This window comes from Dictyostelium purpureum (genome assembly GCF_000190715.1).
Source record: "Dictyostelium purpureum unplaced genomic scaffold DICPUscaffold_67, whole genome shotgun sequence".
Lineage (NCBI taxonomy): Eukaryota > Evosea > Eumycetozoa > Dictyosteliales > Dictyosteliaceae > Dictyostelium > Dictyostelium purpureum.
The window spans coordinates 60,828-80,374 of NW_003519404.1; the positions used below are offsets into that span (position 1 = coordinate 60,828).

General features: G+C 26.4%; 7 protein-coding genes across 7 annotated transcripts; 4 read left to right on the forward strand and 3 right to left on the reverse strand.

Annotated features, from left to right (window-relative positions):
- Positions 1 to 379: 379 nt before the first annotated feature.
- On the forward strand, positions 380 to 598 carry DICPUDRAFT_150307 (uncharacterized protein; the record flags this gene model as incomplete). The annotated part of the gene is made up of 1 exon (XM_003286284.1): positions 380 to 598. One exon carries the CDS (start codon positions 380 to 382, stop codon positions 596 to 598), a length of 219 nt encoding a protein of 72 aa, XP_003286332.1.
- A 304-nt stretch (positions 599 to 902) lies between these two features.
- DICPUDRAFT_91690 (uncharacterized protein) lies at positions 903 to 1,743 on the reverse strand (the record flags this gene model as incomplete). The annotated part of the gene is made up of 5 exons (XM_003286307.1): positions 903 to 1,059; positions 1,138 to 1,220; positions 1,277 to 1,375; positions 1,446 to 1,587; positions 1,667 to 1,743. 5 exons carry the CDS (start codon positions 1,739 to 1,741, stop codon positions 1,027 to 1,029), a joined length of 432 nt encoding a protein of 143 aa, XP_003286355.1. The 3' UTR covers positions 903 to 1,026.
- Positions 1,744 to 3,019: 1,276 nt separating this feature from the next.
- On the forward strand, positions 3,020 to 4,367 carry DICPUDRAFT_54199 (uncharacterized protein; the record flags this gene model as incomplete). The annotated part of the gene is made up of 5 exons (XM_003286285.1): positions 3,020 to 3,420; positions 3,490 to 3,571; positions 3,636 to 3,796; positions 3,861 to 3,923; positions 3,995 to 4,367. 5 exons carry the CDS (start codon positions 3,020 to 3,022, stop codon positions 4,299 to 4,301), a joined length of 1,014 nt encoding a protein of 337 aa, XP_003286333.1. The 3' UTR covers positions 4,302 to 4,367.
- DICPUDRAFT_97354 (uncharacterized protein) lies at positions 4,363 to 5,713 on the reverse strand (the record flags this gene model as incomplete). The annotated part of the gene is made up of 2 exons (XM_003286308.1): positions 4,363 to 5,552; positions 5,699 to 5,713. The coding sequence occupies 2 exons, from the start codon at positions 5,711 to 5,713 to the stop codon at positions 4,437 to 4,439; spliced, it is 1,131 nt and encodes a 376-aa protein (XP_003286356.1). The 3' UTR covers positions 4,363 to 4,436.
- A 406-nt stretch (positions 5,714 to 6,119) lies between these two features.
- On the reverse strand, positions 6,120 to 16,401 carry DICPUDRAFT_94146 (uncharacterized protein; the record flags this gene model as incomplete). The annotated part of the gene is made up of 5 exons (XM_003286309.1): positions 6,120 to 10,707; positions 10,768 to 11,424; positions 11,518 to 15,436; positions 15,516 to 15,788; positions 15,874 to 16,401. The coding sequence occupies 5 exons, from the start codon at positions 16,399 to 16,401 to the stop codon at positions 6,308 to 6,310; spliced, it is 9,777 nt and encodes a 3,258-aa protein (XP_003286357.1). The 3' UTR covers positions 6,120 to 6,307.
- A 458-nt stretch (positions 16,402 to 16,859) lies between these two features.
- On the forward strand, positions 16,860 to 17,421 carry DICPUDRAFT_150312 (uncharacterized protein; the record flags this gene model as incomplete). Its single annotated transcript, XM_003286286.1, has 2 exons — positions 16,860 to 16,862; positions 17,242 to 17,421. 2 exons carry the CDS (start codon positions 16,860 to 16,862, stop codon positions 17,419 to 17,421), a joined length of 183 nt encoding a protein of 60 aa, XP_003286334.1.
- Positions 17,422 to 17,705: 284 nt separating this feature from the next.
- Positions 17,706 to 19,358, forward strand: DICPUDRAFT_77234 (uncharacterized protein; the record flags this gene model as incomplete). Its single annotated transcript, XM_003286287.1, has 1 exon — positions 17,706 to 19,358. One exon carries the CDS (start codon positions 17,706 to 17,708, stop codon positions 19,356 to 19,358), a length of 1,653 nt encoding a protein of 550 aa, XP_003286335.1.
- Between the last annotated feature and the right edge of the window lie 189 nt (positions 19,359 to 19,547).

Sequence of the window (19,547 nt, forward strand, 5' to 3'; positions counted from 1 at the left end):
AACCTAAAGCCGAGATTGAAAAGAAAAATAAAGATGACATTGAAAACAAACTTTCACTTATTTCCTAAACTTAAAAAAAAAATTTTTTTTTAAATAAAATTTTTAATTTTGTATAAAATTATTTTTTTTTCAATTTTATTAATTGCAACAAACAGTTTAAATTTTAAAAAAATGAAAAATATTATTATTTTTTTCATTTTTTTCAATTTTATTAATTGCAGCAAATTCAGAATCATGTGGTAAAAGATCATATCATTGGGAATATCAAAATTGGGGTGAATGCTCTGGTGAGTGTGGTGTTCAATATAGAAGAGTAGATTGTGTTTCATGTGATGGAACCATATCAGATAGTTCAATGTGTTCAAATATACCAAAAGAAATGGATAGCCAACCATGCAATCCAATTTTTACATGGGAAACTTCCGAATGGAGAAACGTTGGTGGTTGCAAAAGAGGTGGTAAGTTTAGAACAGGACCAAGAAGATGCAAATTTGAAAGAAATTTATTCTGCAAAAAGTGTGGAGTTAATGCACCAAAATATGAATGTGAAGGTTTTGCTGGAGAAAAACCATCTACCAATAAGCGAGATCGAGTATAAAATTATTAAACCCAAATAAAATTCAAAACTTTTTAAAAAAAATAATTAATTAGAAAAAATAAAATAAAATAAAATAAATCTATTTAGGAAGTTGCGATGAAAAAAAATAAAAAAAAAACAAAAAAATAACATTAATTTCGGAAAATGTTTTATAATTTTTTTTTTTTTTTTTTTTTTTTTTTTATAAACACAAATTACAAAACAAACTCCCATAATTTATTTTATTTTTATGGGTTCCATGTATTGATTATCTATGATATCCTCAGTCACTTTTTTATAAGATTAAAAAATAATATAAAATAATATTATTAAAATAGTATAAAATAATCATTTAAAACTATTAAAATACCTTTTTGTATAATTATTTTTTTATTAATTAATATTTATATAACCTTAAAAATTAATTTTTTTCTTAATAAAACAATCAATTATTGTTCTGGATTTGGAAGGGGGCCACAATACTAAAATTTTTATAAATTTTAAAAAAATTTAATTAAAATTTTCAAAGTATAACTAGAATAAAATATTTTACTACTTACTTTTGTAAGATCAGCAACAGTCAAAACCCCATCTTTATCAGTATCAATTTTATTAAATAAAAAATCTGCAGTATTATAAGCATCTAATAAATAAAATATTAGTAAGTTTAAATATATTTAATTAAATTTGAAAATTTACCATTTTTATGCAAATCTGTTTCAAATTTGAAAAAAGTATTAAAGTCTTCAATCATTTCATCATATGTGATTTTTTTATCCCCATTTTGGTCAAATCTTCCTAAAAATATTATAATTTAATTAACAACTTTTAATTTTTTAAAATATAAATAAATATATTATGTTATTACCTCTATACCCATCTAAATATTTAAAGATTAATTGAGTTTGAATATTTGGGAACTTAACATTATTTTTTTTAAAGAATTCAGCAACTTCACTACGATTCAAACCTCTGTCTCCATCTTTGTTATATTTTCCTAATATGTATTCCTTTAAATAAAATATTTTGGTTAGAAAAATATTTTAATCAAGTTAAATTAAATAAAACTATTATTAATTATATACATACTAATTCTTCTTGAACTTTTGTCCAAACTCTATGGACATAATGCATATCACTTTCTGTCAACTTAATGTTATTCATTTCTATCTTTATTTAATAAAAAAATGAAAATTATTCATAAAATTTATATGATGAATTTTTTTTTTTTTTAATGTTGAAAAAAAAAAAAAAATTTTCCAATTTACAAATTATCTTTTTTTGTTTTGTTTTTTGTTAACCCCTATTTTGTTTTTTTTTAATATTAAAATTATCTTCTTATGTTTTGTTTTTTATTAACCCCTTTTTTTTTTTTTTTTTCTTTAAAGATTAAAAGAGATTAAAAAAATTGTTAATTTTAGAGTTAAGATTAGTGACATTAAAATCAAATTGGTATTAACTTAAAAAAAAAAAAAAACAGTTTTTAAATAAAATTCAAACAATTAAAACAAATAATTAAAAATAAAATAAAAAAAATCCTTTCATGAAAGTTAAGTTGCAATAAAATTACGCAAACTTGGTCTTAACAATATTTCTTTTTTTTTTTTTTTAATTTAATTTAATATCAGATACTATTAATTAAGAATGGACAAACAAAAGTACAGCAATAACAATAATAGTTAAAATAATAGTTTCATCAACAGCCTCATATAATATGAAAGTTTAGGTTTAGATAAATTAATTTCCAAGGATAAAACTAAAATATTCGTGTTTTAGATAAAACCCACAAAACCACACCAATAATAAAGTAATCTTTTAAAAAATACACAATCACAACCAACCTTTAAAGCCGAGATTGAAAAGAAAAATAAAGATGACATAAATGATGAAGAAAATAAAAATAATGAGATTTTTTTTATAATAAAGGAAAAAGATAATAATATTGAATAGAATCTAAAAAAAATAAAGATTTCAAATTATTTTAATTGACAATGATAAACCAGAGAAAATTAGAAATAATTTCTAAACTTAAAATTTTTTTTTTTTTTTTTAATAAAATTTTTAATTTTGTATATAAAATTATTTTTTTTTTTTAAATTTTATAAACGAAAACCATTTATCATTTTTTTTTATTTTTTTTTTATTTTTTTTTTTTTATTTATATTTTTTTATATATACAAAACAAACTCCCATAATTTATTTTATTTTCATGGGTTCCATGTATTGATTATCTATAAAGATTCTTTTTATAAATAATTTTTATCGCCATTTTTCCCTAAAAAAAAAAAAAATTTAAATTAAAAATAAATCGCCATTTAATTTCCTAAATTTTTTTTTAATTTTTTTTAAATTTTTTTTTTTTTAAATTTTTTTTTTCTCAGGGTATTTAAATGAAATTAATTTCATTATTCAATCAATAAACAAAGATAAACAAATAGAAAAATGGTTAAACAAATTTTATTAAAAGAATACGTCAGCTATGGTGCTCCAACAACTAACAATTTCACTTTTAGTGATTTTGAATTAGATGAATCGAAATTAGAAGAAAATCAAATACTTGTATCTTTAGTATTAGTCAGTGTAGATCCATACTTGCGTGGAAGAATGTCTTTGGCAAAAAGCTATGCTGAATCTTATAAGCTCAATGAACCAATGATTTCATTCTCTGTTGCTAAAGTATTAAAATCAAATAATGCAAAGTTTGCTGTTGGAGATTATGTTGTTGACGGTTTCCCATGGCAAGAAAAATCAATTGTTACTCCATCCCCATTCGCTAATAAAGTAGATCCAAAAATTCCACTTGAAACCTATTTAAGTGCATTAGGTTTAACTGGTTTAACTGCGTAAGAATTTTTTTATTTTAAATTTTTTTTTATTTTTTTTATTTTTTTATATTAACAAAATTTTTTTAGATACCATGGTTTAAATGAAATCGGCAAACCAAAAGAAGGTGAAACCTTAGTTGTTAGTGCTGGTTCTGGTGCCACTGGTAGTGTAAGTTATTATTTAATAAAATTAATATTTTAAATAATTTATTAATTTTTTTTTTAAAATTTAGATCGTTGGCCAAATTGGTAAAATTAAAGGTAGTAGAGTTGTTGGTATTGCAGGCTCTGATGAAAAAGTCAAATTCATGGTTGAGGAATTAGGATTTGATGCTGGTGTTAACTATAAGAGCCCAAATTATAAAGAAGAGTTAGCTGCAGCTTGTCCAAAAGGGTAGGTGTATTTATTATTGTTTTAAAATTATTTTAAATACTAATCGTTTCATTTTTATATTTAGTGTTGATGTATATTTTGAAAATGTTGGAGGTGATGTCAGTGAAGCAGTTTGGCCATTATTAAAGTAACTATTTTTTTATTTTGCTAATTGTAATATTAATATTTTATTAATTTTTTATTTAATGATTTTTATAGTTTCAAATCAAGAACTGTTGTTTGTGGTGTAATTTCACAATACAATCGTACTACTCCTGATATTGGTCCACGTACCATTGAGTTGTATATTTTAAAAACCTCTTCTCTTATGCAAGGATTTATTGTATCAAATTATTTCTCAAATAATCCAGCTGCAATCAAAGATCTTTCCCAATGGTTTGCTGAAGGAAAACTTAAAGATAAACATACCATTAACAGTGGATTTGATCAAATAGTACCATCATTTTTATCATTGTTTGAAGGAACAAACACTGGTAAAATGATTGTTAGGGTTTCAAATAATTAAAAAAATAAAATAAACTTCATTATTCATATATTATAATAAATATTAATGAATAATTTTTTTTGAATCAAAACAATGTATTTATTTTTTAAATTAATTCTTTTTTTTTATAATACTTTGTTTTTTTCTTTTTCGGTTTTATAAATTTCCACGTTGTTTTTGTTCTGTTTCAATGGCTTTGAAAATTGCTTTAAAGTTACCGGCACCAAAACCAAAGTTATGACCAACTCTTTGAATAACTTCAATGATCATTGTTGGTCTATCTTCTACAGTTTTGGTGAAAATTTGAAGAAGGTAACCATCCTCATCAAAATCTAAAAAGATATTTAACTCTTGCAATTTGTTGATATCTTCTTTAACTTCAATTGAACATTGTGATAATCTACTCTTTAATTGACTGTAGTAAGTTTTTGGAACTGGCATAAACTGAACACCACGTTTGACTAATTTTTCAATTGAATCGATGATATCAGTTGAAACTAAAGCAAAATGTTGACAACCACGACCTGCAAAATCTACAAATTCTTGGACTTGGCTCTTTTTAATTGTATTGACACCTTCATTGATTACCAATTTAACAGATGTATTGAAATCAGCAACAACTGTAGAATTTAAAGAAGAGTATTTTGTATGCACAATAGATTCATCTGCGGACCAATATCTATGGAAACCTAATACGTCATAATACCATTGGGCAAATTTATCCATTTCATTACTCTCTAAACAATAAACGATGTGGTCATTTAATTGGAGATTAACAGGTCCGGTAATATTTGACATTGGATCTTGGAAAACTTCATCAGTGAAACCTGGTAAAAAGGCACCTTTAAAATTCTTTCTTTCCACGAAAACATGGACAACGTCATCAACTGGAGTAGCAATTGTGGCCATTACGACAGTACCTCTTTCATCAGAGATTTCGTGTGGGGCTTTAATTGAAACTGCACCTTTTGAAATTGCGTGGTCATAAACAAATTTGCAATCTTCAACAGTAAATGCTATTTCTTTAATGGAATCACCATGCTTTTGTAAAAGTGATGAAAATTCACTGTCTTCTTTATCTGTGGAAGTTGTAAATGCAATTACAATATTGTTTTGTTTGACGACGTGTGTTGATAATCTACGATCTCCATGTTTTAAACCTTTATAAGCCAAATTTTGGAAACCAAATTTTGTAATATAGTATGATGCTGCTTGAAGAGCATTACCTACATATAAATTTACATAGTCAAAACCTAAATAACCTAATTTACTCTATAAAAATAAATTTTATAAAACAGATCATAAAATAAAAATTTTAAAAATTATGATAAAAAAAAAAAATTTAAAAAAAAAAAAAAGATAAAAATTAATTAATTTTTAGATATTTTTTTTGGGGTTAATTAATTAATTAATATTACTTCTTTATTTTCCATTTTTATAAAAGTTTTTATTTGTTTATTGTTATAATTTATATTTAATAAAAAAAAAAAAAACTATTTATACTAAAATAAATAAAAAAATTTTAAAAAAAAATTACTTGTTTAAAAATAAAAGTATGACCTAAAATAAAAAATAGTGGGTAAAAATGATCTAATGTTTAATAGATTCAAATTACATTTATTTATATATTAAATAGTATTTAAAATACTATATTTGCCAAAAGATGATATAATAGTAGACCAGATTTTTTTTCTATTAGTAATTGAATATTTTTTAAAGAAAGAAAAAAAACTCTCAGTAATTGAATAATGGAGTATATTTTAGCACTATTATACATTAAAAACAACTCAGAAATAGATATTATTGGAGAATTTAAACTGTACAACTTGAATTAATAATATTTTCTTAAATTTTCAATTAATGATCTATTAAAAAAAATTTTATTTATTATATATATATATTTTTTTTTTTCGTTCTATTTTCGTTCTCTTTTATATATCTAAAATTGAATCTTGAAAACTATAGACAAATGTTTGTTAACTATTTGTATTTATTATTTATTATTATTTATTTTTTTATTTTTTATTTTAGTGACTAAATTTTGCTAAGTGAGGATTACTTTCATTAAATTTAATGAGTGCATGTGTTAATTTCATATTTAACAACATGTTAATATTGGAGTCGTCAACACCAATAGTCTTAAATCTAACGTCACGATCTAAGAGACCTAATGTTTGAGGTGGGTCCATTTCAATCATAATACCTTCTTCTGGAACCATTTTAATAGATTTAATTACATGGAATGGAATTTGATAAAGGAAGGAGGAGTGAAGGAAATTTTTCTTTGATTTGGATACAATAATTCTGTGATCAGAGAGGATAATTGTTAATTCCGAGTTGATAATATGATGCCAGATATAAGAGTCTGCAGAGTGTTTTCCTTTGTGTGAAGTCTTAAGAAGGAACCAACCTTCTGATTCGTTCTCTTCAAATGGACGTAAAACATTATCATGGGCAAATGCTCTAGGTGGACGAACTCTGTCTACTTGACTTTGAAGATTAGTTGTATTTTTAATACCTTCAGTGGTTTTAGTGGTAAGATCGATAACTGCAGTGGCTGGTTTGACGGCAACACCAACAACACCTTGAACTAAACCTTTGGCGAAACCACCAACACCACCTTTCTTTGCACCCTCGACTGGTTTTGTAATGATACCTGTAATACCTTCAAAAAGGCCACGACCCAAACCAATACCACCCATAGCTAAACCTTCACCAACATGCTTTGGTTTACGAGCTTGTTGAAGTTTTCTCTCTTGAAGATATTGTTCATCGAATGATAATGTGGCAACACCAGTACCAATAGTACCAGTTAATTTTGATAATGTATTGAATGTACCATATACAGAATTCTTTACAAATGAACTTGTACCTTTAGCAAGACCTTTAGTGAAATCGGCTGGCGATTTAACGAGACCTTGAGCTGGCTCAACGAAAAAGTCATGTACACCAGTACCAAAGTTTCTGAATAAACCTACTGGATTACCCAAGAAATCAACTGAACCTAAAATATTATAAAATTGACGAAGAGCTTGATTAATGTATGAAGTTTTAATCTTGTCAATGAGTGTACTTCTTGATGTGAATGGATGTTCCATTAAAAGACCTTGGAGAGTAATTGGAGCACGGTCTAATCTGGTTAATGAAAGACCTAAACCCTCGACTAATGATAAAACTTTATGATTTGATTTAATTAAACCATCATTTTGAAGAGCTAATGTAAGATTAATCTTGATTGGATTTAATACTAATAATGCAAAATAAACCATTTTAACTGCACTTGCATCTGATTTTGGTGGTTCAATAGAAACAGTATTATAGAGAGTTTGTAAAATATTGTTATTATAACTACTGTCTGATGAGTTTACTAAAGCGTTGTTACTACCTGTACTTGATTGTAATTGACCTATATTAAATGATGAACCTAAACCATTATTTTGTTGTTGATTATTTGTAACACGGGAGTTATTATTATTGTTACCATTAGGTTGACCAAATGATGGGATTGAGTCAATAAAATCTAAAACTTCTTTTAACCAATGATCTTCAATTTCAATTGTCATTTCTTGAATAAGTGTAGACATATATCTAAAGTAATCGATATTATCAATAGTTGATTTAATAACTACAGCATGTAAAAAGTCTTTTCTTTGTTCTTTATCTGGTGAAACTGTATGAATTAATACTGGGAAATCTGTTTTGATCAATTGATTATCGATTTGTAATTCTGCTAGCTTGACTTCGAGTGTATTTTCAATGGCACTTTGGGTAGCTATAATCAAAAAGTCCTTCATAGAGATATAAGTTAATTCTTTTGGAGTTTTATCGATAATTGAACAGCCAATACCAGAACATCTAATATAGAAGTGATATTCACTGAGTGATTGTGAAAGATTAACAACCTTATTATCGGTCCATGCTGTAATAGATCTATATTTCTTGTCGCTATTTGAGAATAAAACGACACGACTTGGACCTTCGATGGTAATGGTAACATAAATAAAGGTACCTTCGTGATTAAACTTATAACCTTTAATCTTGTTGACATTAATACGTTTCTTTAATGGTTTACCATCGATAGAAGCAGAGATGATATAATCTGAAGATGGGTCATCCCAACCATATCTTAAAAGTTCTTTTGGTTCGATATAATCAATATTCTCTGGACAATCACGTTGATAGAACGAAATTTTACTCTTTGTGTCATTTTCTATTATATATGGTGGATTTTCTTTACATGACAATAATAATTTTACGAAATGGGTACCGTGTTTTTCTTTAATGGTAACGTGGAAAAGGATTGATTCGTGATCTGGTTTTTCACTATTTCTACTCTTTACAACATAGTCACTAATTGAATCAATAAAGAAACCTCCAGAACAACGCCATTCACTTGGATTTCTTTCATTGGTAATTGGTCTTAAGCAAATCTTTTTGTTGTCAACATTAACATCCCAATGGAAAGGTCTATATTCGCCTGGTTGTAAACGCATTTCACTGTATAACTTGATTTTATTTATATTACTGCCACTACCGCTATTGTTGCCATTGAATGAAGTTGCTCTTTCATCTACATATTGGTAAACTGCAACTGGGAATGGTAATTCATTACAAATGACATTCTTTGGAACAAAGGTAACAGTTTTACTAAGACGGAACTTTTCATTAGAACAGAAATCAACCTTGTATGAGAGTTCATAGGTACGTTGAGCATTGGTCAATAAAATAGTATTGGCATTTCCAACTGCACTAATTGGGAAACGTTCACAAAATTGTTTATTCATTGGACCTTCACCTTCAATTGGAATACGTGCTCTAATGGTGTTAGCACCAAACAATAAAGGTGGTGATGGACTTGCATCTGGTAAATTTGGTTTTAATGTAAGAGCTTGATTATCGGTTAATTTAATTTCGATTGGTAATAAAGAGTTGTTAACTAACCAATATTGGCAATAGAATGAAAGTACACGAACACCTTTAATAACTTCAGTTCTTTCAATGTCCAATGAAATTTCTCTATGGTTTTGTGATAGTTTGAAAGTTTTTGAGAAAGTTGGTGATGAAGCATCACCAGATACTAAATTATGTTTGGTATCTGGGAAACCTTCTAGTTCGCTAATGACTGCACTTACTGATGAACCAGGAGTATAGTGGTAGAAATCAATCTTGTCACCTGGTTCGATTTTGATTCTATCAACTGGAGTTGATGGTATTGAAATTCTAAATGGATATGGAAGAATATTTTCGATTTGGACTGGTGGGAAGAATTTGAAAGTGTTATTGAAACGTTCGCAATTTCTACTGGCAATGGTTTTGTGTACTAATGAGACATACATATTAACCTTATCAACAGTTTGTATTTTAAAGAGTTTACTATTTTCAGAATCTGGAAGCTTATTAATATCGATTGGTTCAGACCAAAAAGAAGAGTTTTCTAATCTAACCCAGAATCTTGAAAGATCTTTAGATATTAATAATGGGAGCGAGAATTTTGAGTTCTTTGGAATCTTGAATGATGAACCATTTTCTGTACATTTAAGTTCTAAATTTAATGAGGTATTATTTTCGAATTGATCCATAGATTTAATGATTAATATTTTGCTGCCGTCTGGACGTAATCTGACTTCACAGGTTAAAAATTCGTTACTTGAACCGATTCTATAAATCTTGTAGCCAACTGCATCCAAGCTTAAATGTGGGATGGTTGAGTCTTGAATCTTTAATTCAATGTATAAATGATCACCCATAGTTGAATCTCTACTCTTGGAAATTTTAATTGGTAAAGCGACTGGATCGACATTAGCCTCTAATTCGAATGATGAGCTACCAACTTTTGGAATTTGATATCCTAATTGAATACCTGTTTGATTTGAAATCCAATGTGAATGGAAAGTAGCTTTGTTTTCTGATTTTCCACCTCCTGGAAGATATTTGTTTAATACACTTGGACCTTGGAGTGATAGATTCATTGCGTTATTTCTATCTTTTGGTGATCCATTACTGCCCGATAATGATGTGGCGAGTGATTTATCTAATTGATCAATTTTATCGACATGAACCATAGCACTACTAATAGTTTGAAGAAGAGCATGTGAAACATTAATATTCAAAAGTTCACGAGTGGCTAAGAAACTACCTTTGATTTTTCCTGAACGGTTCTTTTTGAAGTCAACAGAGAAACTCCAATCTTCGATGAATGGCTCGAACTTCATATTGGTTTCGTTGAAATAATCACCTTTAATTGACATTGATGATTTGGCTTCGAAATCTGAACTCCAATTCATTGCACTGGTTTCAATATCAGCAAAGAATAATTCAACAATTGGAATGTACATTTCTTGTGATTCGTTAATAAAGAGAACACTAATATTTGGACATGAGATTCTAAGTTTTTCATTATTATTATATAATTCCTCTTTGGCCTTAACTGTATTTTGACCAGATGATGAATTATCGCCAGTATTTGCTGTGGCTTGATCTTTTTCACCTCTACTTGAAGTTGATGTTGTAGTAGTATGGAATGAATTTGTTGATTTGTTTAAGGATGGTAATGAATTTGAACTTGATGCCATATTTGCAAATGATAATTGTCTTTGCTTTTGTTCTTCTTGTTGTTTTTGAAGGTTACTTGTAATATTATTTGTAATTTTGAGAATTGCTTTAACATCATCATATGAGAAGAAAACTTTAACAGCTGTGCATGAAATACCAATATCTTGTTTCCATTCAGTTGATGTAAGATTTTCTTTAATATATTTAATAGTAATCATTTCAATTGGTTTTAAAATTTGAATTGGTCTTGAACCTTGAGATGAGCCTTCAGCTTCGGTGATGGATGGTTTATAAATATTAACTTTAGTATTTTCAATAATAACTTTAGCATTTTCAATACCATTTGTATCTCTACGGAATTGAATATTTAATTTAGTTTTGAGCATTAAACATCTTGTAGCAGAAAGAGTTTCATCTTCAACAAGTGTTATTGATGGGTTAATGTGGGCATTAAATGTAATAGTTGAAGATCTAAGTAATTCTTTTTCAGATTCTTCTGAACCAGCTTCAGATGGATAATCTAAACCTGATGGTGATAAGGATTGTTGTTGTTGTAATTGAGTCTGTTGCTGATGAACCTTTTGTTGAATCTCTTGTTGTTGTTTGGTTATATTTAATAAAGTATTGGATGATTTTGGAGCTTTAGGTTTATCTTCGTCGTCGTCCATTAATGAATCCAAATCACTTTGTAAGCTTTCTAAATCTAAATCTAAATCATGATCCATATTATTTGTATCATGTTGTTCTGATAATGGGCCCATAAAGAAATTTGATATCATCATCAAAGGAGTTGGTGAAAGGAATAATGATGTATTATTAATGGCAACATTAATATACTGATCACCTAATAAATTGTCACGAATATAGCCAACATGGAGGAATGGTGATACTGAGTCTGTTTTAACTTTGTTTTCAAGAAGATTCTTGAAAATGTTGGTGGAATCTGTTCTAGTATCGGATAATAAAATTGACTTCATGTGTAATTGAAGATTGGTCTTGTTTTTATCGGTATTCTTTAATTCGATTTCAATGGAACGAACAATAAATTGAGCGATTTCACCAGAATCTATTGAACTAATCTTGAAACTAACATGGTCTAATGATAAGTGAATACGTAATAAAACTTTACCCATTTTTTGAATAACCTCTTGTTCTGTAAAGTATTGCATGTCATTTGATGTAATACGTCCCATTTCGAATGGGTCACCCATGTTTGAAACTTTCTTCAATTCTTGGATTTCTTTTTGTGAAGATTCTAATTCTTTAGTTACATTTTGGCTCATACCCAAGAAGAAACGATATTGATTTTCATCTAAAAAGAATGCAAAATGTGAAATATTAACTTCGATATTTTGATCTTCAACACTACTTGTATTTGGTACCAAGAAACGAGAGATAATAACATCAACACTGAGTTTTTCTAAAAAGTCGGTTGATCTACCGTCAGAGAAAATAGTAATATTGGCATCTTGAATATGAATCTTCATATTTTCCATTGGTAAATCAGCAACACTATGATCTTGCCAAGTATTTCCAATAATGATTTTACCCAATTCCATACGGAGTGAATTCTTTGAACGTGTGGCTTGTGGTACAACAAAGATTGGAGTTTCAATAACAATATCCAATTTCATCTTTGGAATATGTTTCTTTTGATTTTGTTGAAGTTGAACCAATAATTTACGGCTTTCTTCCCTATCGATCTCTTCTTTTGTAACTAATTTACTTGGATCTTCTGGAGGTAAAAGTGATTTTGGAATTGGTTTTGCTTCTATTTTTTGCTCTTCCTTCTTTAAAATTGGGTCCAACATACCACCAAGGAAATAATCTTGAAGTAACATGAGGAATCCAACATTGGCATTAAGAACAATTGATTTAACATTGGCTGAAACACAAGCTTCAAAACCTTGATAGTTTGATAAAAGATTTGAAAAAGTTTCATACTTAAAGTCTAACATTTGATCAACTTGATTCATTGGGGTAATGATTTGCTTATAATTTGAAACGATTGGAGTCAAATCATCCAAAACGATTGAACCTAATTTACCTTGAACCAACATACGGTTATCTTTGAACATTGAAACATCAGTTTGGAAATTATTGATTGTAAAAATACCCAACATTTTATCAGTTTCTTGATTTAAGGCTAAACCTAAACTATTAATAGTTACTGTGAATTTCATTGATTTATATTCTGTTGGATCTTTCTTTCTTGGAACCTGTCTAAGGGTAACAATTCTTTTAACTATTCTTCTTGTTGGTTTAGTTGGAGTAGTTGAGCCATCACTTGATGGTGTAGGGTGTTGAACTGGTGTTGGTGTTGCTGGTTTTTTAACGATTGCATTTGGTGGTAAATGATGAGCTTCGCTTGGAGCTGCTTGAATTTGTTTGTTTTCATTACTTTTAATAAATTGTGATACCTTGAGCTCTGGATCGCTTTCAAATGTTTTTAACATTAATAATAATTGATAAATAGTTGCTGGATTGATAACCAAATAAAAACTATGAATTTGCAAATCTATAATCATATCTGTTTTTTGGAATTCTGGTGAAGATGTTTGAATTTGCTTAAAGTTCATCATAACTAAATGGTTTACATTTAATGAACGATCAAGATCTTTTGGATTTGATGTTGCTAATTTCTTTAAAGAGTTTTTAGTGTAACAATCTTCAATATCGAGTGCAGATAATTTAAAGCTACCAGACATATCAAAAGTACGTTGAACAAATCCAACTCCTATTTCGGTGAAAACTATTCTAACGATATCTGATTGGCCTGTTGAAAGGGTGAGACTAATTGATTTAATAACAAACTCTGCTTCAATTTGCTTACTTTGTAAGAGCAATTCATTGTTTTCTTTGGTTTTGCTATCGGTTTTTAATAAATCGATTGGTGTTGTGCCAGCAGTTGAGCCTACTGGTGGAATAGATGAGCTTAATTTTGGTGAAACTGTTGATGGTGATGAAGTGGCACTAGTGATTTCTGGTGTAGTAGCAGTTGATTTTGGTTTTCCAGCTCCTGGAATATCAGCAGTAACAGCATTCAAAATACAAAGTAATTGCTTGGCTTTTTTATCGGATAAATAGAAATCAAATCTTGGGAGCTCACCTTTGATTTTTAACTTTGTCATTGATAAATTATCTTGTTGAATAGATGAAAAAATTGAAAGCTGAATATCGAATTTATTGATAATATTTTGTTGTTTCTTTAATGATCTATCACCAGTATTTGAAAGAATTGATTTGGTTTCATCAGAGAGTAATACTTGAATTGAGTTTAAAGATACATTAAATTTATCGTAGAGGTCATTTTCGGTGGTATTTGAAACTGCCTTTCCTTTAATTAAGCTGCTATTATCTGATTGAACTTTAAAATTACCTAAATCAACAATTAAAACATTTGAACGATCATTTGAAACATCCTCTGGTAAATAAATAACTGGAGCTTGAATATTGACTGATAGACCTAAAATCTTGTGATTATCTATGGCATCCTGTAATTGGATTTTAGCACGTTCTTTATAATCTTCGATATGAGCACCAGCTCTATTTGAAATATTGGTGATATCAAGATTTGGATCGTGGAAAAAGTCTACAATTTTCATAATTAAAGGCTTGGTGATGATAATATTTAATGGATCCATATTAAGCTCTACCAATAAATCTAATTTCTTATCGGCTGGACGGGTATCGACAATAGCACTGGCAAAAGCACCACTAGTTTTTGTAGATTTACTAATAATCTTTGGGAAAAGAGTACGTTTTGTAAATTGATCATAAACTTCGAAAAGATGAATACCGGCTTGTACTCTGATACCTTCATTTCTTTGTTCGAATTTCAATGATAAACCAGTGTAGAGTGCCTCGACAAAGACTGAATCATTTTCTACCAACTCAATGGCAAAACCTTTGATTTCGAAATTACCAATTACCTTGACCCAATCTGGAGGCTCTTCAACTGATGAAACAACCTCGTTATATTCAATAGTTTTATAGAGTTCATCACGCTCTTCTTTTGACAATTGGACCATTGGAGCCTCTTTTTCATCTTCTGATTTTTTGGTGTTAAAAAGATTCTGGAAGAAACCACGTTCTTGACGTTTAGAATCAAGAAATTGCTTACGAACTTTATTCTTTTCGGTTTCTCTTTTAATTTCGGCATAAGCAAGTGATCTAAAATAGATGATATCCTCGAATGAAAGCTTCTCCTCAAGTTGATTCATTTGTTCAACTTCTTGTTTGTTAAGTGAAACCAACCAATCTACCTTTGGAATACTTCTCTTGAACAATGAAACATATGCAATTCTATCTCTTCTTCTTTGTAAAAGGAAATCCCATGATCTTGAATAACGCTTTTCTCTAATTTGATCTAATATAACTTGGCCTGCATATTTCCACCATAACTTTGGAGAATCTGATACTTTAACTACTGGTCTATATTTAAGATATTTCATATCTCTTAAAAATTCGTTTGTGAAATTTAAAATACTTAAAATATTTCTATATTGGCTTGATGATAATGTACATGTAATTTTTGATAAAACACAATCAACTAAAATCTTTGGAATTGATTTATTTGTAAATTCACTTTTATTTATATTTAACTAAAATTATTGAAACAATAAGAAAAAGAATTAGTAGATATTTAAATTTTTTGTTTTAAAAAGTATATAAAATATTTACTTTTAATTGAGATGAAACTGGTTTAAGGATGAATTTATTTAATAATGAATAAGTTGATGAGTTTGGAATTAAATTTGTAAACTCTCTTGTAAATTCGGAAAGTGAAAGATTTTGGAATGAATCTGCATCATCATCAATATAAAAGCCTAATGAGTCCATAATACATAATTTTCTAATGATCGATGTTTGACTACTGTCAACAAATGATGGATTCCAAAATTCATCAGTTGATTGAATTGATAATCTATCTAATGTTAAACCACATGCATATAACTATAAATTAATTGGAATGAAAAATTTTAAAATTAATATAAGTATATACTAAAATAGTTTAATAGTTTGTTATTGTAATACTTACTTTACCAATATCGTTTTTGTTTTCGAATCTAATATGAACCTTGTTAATTATAATTTGAAGATTATCAATGATTTTAGTAACTAAACGACCAGTAAAAGAATCACCTTCTTGTTTTAATTGAGACATTTCAGTATTTTCAGCTTCACGAATTGATTTTAACCATTCATAATTTTCCAATCGTTTCTTCTTTAATTCTTGTTCTTTCTTTTTTTCCTCTGCTTCGTCGTATTTGTATGATTGTGTTTCTGGTACAGCAAGTGCATAAATGTGATCGATATGAACAACTACTGGTTTGGATTTCAAATCTTTCCACGGTACTTTTAGATCCAATTTACCCAAAAAACCTTTCTTTACAGATATCGGTAAATTAATGGGTAAATTCGCTAATGCATCCTCTTTTAATTCCAAATTCTGTAATTGAACATTTCCCCCAAATACACCAATCTTTAATTGATCTTTATTTAAATTCTTTACATACTGTCCTAATACTTTTGATAATACTTCTGACACTAAACCTTCAAATACCATTGTATTATATTATATGTTTATATGTGTGTATATTTATATATAAAAAAAATATTTTTAAAGAAAATTTATTATATTATTTAAATTTTGCTGTGTTATGAAAAAATAATAATAATAATAATAATAAAAAAAAAAAAAAGGAATGATTATATAAATTTTTTTTTTTTTTTATATTTAAAATAAATTTTATTTATTGTAAATAATTTATAGTAAAAATCTATCTATCTGTATATAAGTGTGTGATAGTGTGCGTATAATAATAGTATTAAATATAATTAAATAAATTTATTATTTTAATACAAATTATTTGTGTGTTAATATAGTGAATTTGTGTGTTTTGAATGAATTTTAATATTTATTTTTTAATTTTATTTATTTATTTTTTATTTTTATTTTATTTTAAAAAAAAATAAAAAAAATAAAAAAAAAATAAAATAAAAATTTAAATAAAATAATTAATTATGGTAATTAAAATAATAATTTTCTTTTTTTTTATATAGAAAAAAATGATAAAAATAACCCAATCAATTTTAATAAATTAAAAAAAAAAAAAAAAAAAAAAAAAAGGAAAAATAAAAAACTTAAAAATTAAAAAAAAATAAAAAAAAAAAGTGAAAATTTTCGTTTATAAATATCTTCAAAAAAAAAAAAATAAAAAAAAAAATGAAAAAGATATTGAAATCCTGGTGATGGTTTATTTAAATAAAGTTTTTTTACTTGAATTATAAAAAAAATACCACATCATCGAATGTCTCAGATAATAAGTAGTTTTTTTTTATTTGAATATTTTTTATAATAATTATCTAATTAGAAAATTAATATGTTTTAGAAAAATAATAAGAGGAAGCAAAGGTTATTTCTACTCTACGTATTTATGCACTGCTTGATACACCTTTTTCAAATCTAAAGCCCTCAAATCAAGTCAAACATTTAACCACAGTTGCCAGATTCTCGAGAAATTACTATAAACCAGAATTATTAAAAATCCAATCAATTAAGAAATTTGGAAACCAAAATATTTAGTATTATATATAGTTTGGGGGAATGAAATGTCTAAATTTGGACCTTCAACATTAGAAAACCAATAGGTTTTCATTCCTAAAATGGTTAAAAAAAATAAAATAAAAATAAAAAAAATTTATAATTATTATAATAATTATATTTATATATTTGAATGTATATAAATAGAAATTTTAAATTTTTTTAAAAATAAATTTTTTTTTAAAAATAAAATTTTTTTTAAATATTATTTTTCATTTTTTTTTTTTTTTTTTTTTTTTTAATGTACAGATACATACAGATTATTAATGCACATATTACCAGGTTATATTCACATCTACATATTAGAGACTTTATTTAATTATAAATACAATCAAAGCCAACTAATAGATAGTTTTAATTATGACGATAATAATTTTTCATCAACACAAAATAATGAAACAATTTTAATTAGTTTAGTTTCAAAATCATGGTTCAGTTATTGCAGCAAAATTATTACAAATTTATTAAAACAATCAAATCATTTAAGACTCTACCAATTTATAAAAGATAATCGATATAATATAAATAATTATAGTAATAATGAAAATAATAGTTATAATAATGGTTATAATAAAGATAATATTAATAATTTACAAAGTTGGAAATTAATAAAAAAAGTAACATATATAAGAATCTCTTATGATGAATTAAAATATTTAAAGGGAAATAAAGATAGTTTTAATAATATAAGAATAAAAGTTGATAATTTAGATTTAGATAATAAACAAATTACCGAGATGAAAAGTTTAAATCAAGAAATCAAAGGAATTAAAGAAATAAAGGAATTAGAGCAAATAAAATATCCACACAATTTCGAGTTTCAAATAAATATTGGTGACCATTATAACTCATTTAATGAAAGCTTTAGCAACAATCAAAATAATAATTTAAGTTTAAATCTATATGGAATTTCTGTACCTTTATTAGAATTAATGAAACTAAAGCCAAGAAGAGTTCAATATCAGCCAAATGAATACGCCATAGATACCTATATTCACAGGAGTTATACCTGTTTTTTTAAATCAGAGTGTCTCGAAGAACTTCATATATCGAGATCAGATCATGTAAATCCATTTGATATTTCAACCATCAATAACGAATCAACAAGATTAAAATCAGTTTCAATTTCAATTTTATTTCATTCAATTATTAAAGGTTTAAATGACTATAATAAAATAATAAAAAGCGATATCAATCATTATGATAATAGTAAATCAAATATAGCTATGAGGTATTTAAAGAACGAATGTAATGAAAGATATAGAGGCATTAAACTTATAAACTCTGTTAAAGAAGATTGGGACCAAATGGTTGCAACTTTATCAATTAATTCAACTATAAAAGAGTTACACCTTAATAATTTCAAATGCATACGGGCTTGCCATTTTCAAGATGTATCTGTAGTCACTCTTGGTCTTGGGCAAATATTTTCAAGTCCATTCACATCAATAGAAACATTAAAGTTAGAAAATTTTGACTTTATCGACCCAATACTACTTTCAGGTTTATCTCAGAGTAAAACAATTAAAAATCTATCAATTATTTTAGATTCAAGCCACAAAAAAAGTTTTCAAAAAGTATCATTAATCTTTGAAAAATATTTAATACTGGACATCTCTTTAAGAAATTTAGAAATTATTTCAAATTTATCACTTTGTGATTTTATATCAATTTTTCAAGAATATCAAAATAATTTAGCTTTGTATTCAATTTCAATTTTTTTAGATAATTACATAAAAAATGAAATTTTAATTTTTAAAAATAATATATTATCTTCACAATTAAATATTATAGAATTTATATTTTATAACAATAATAATAATTATTTTAGTTTTATAAATAATAATAATAATAACATTTTTGGAAATAAACAAACCACACCATCACATCAATTCTTAAATAGTAGTTTAGATATTTAAACATAAATAAATAAAAAGAATCAATTAATGGAATCTAAAATATTTCGAATAAAATTAAAAATTTATTTGAATTTATTTCAAAAAAAAAAAAAATTAAAAAGTTTTTAATTTTTTTATTAAATTTAAAAATAAACCATTTCATTTAATAATTTAACAAAAATTTAAAAAAAAATAGTAACAACAATAACA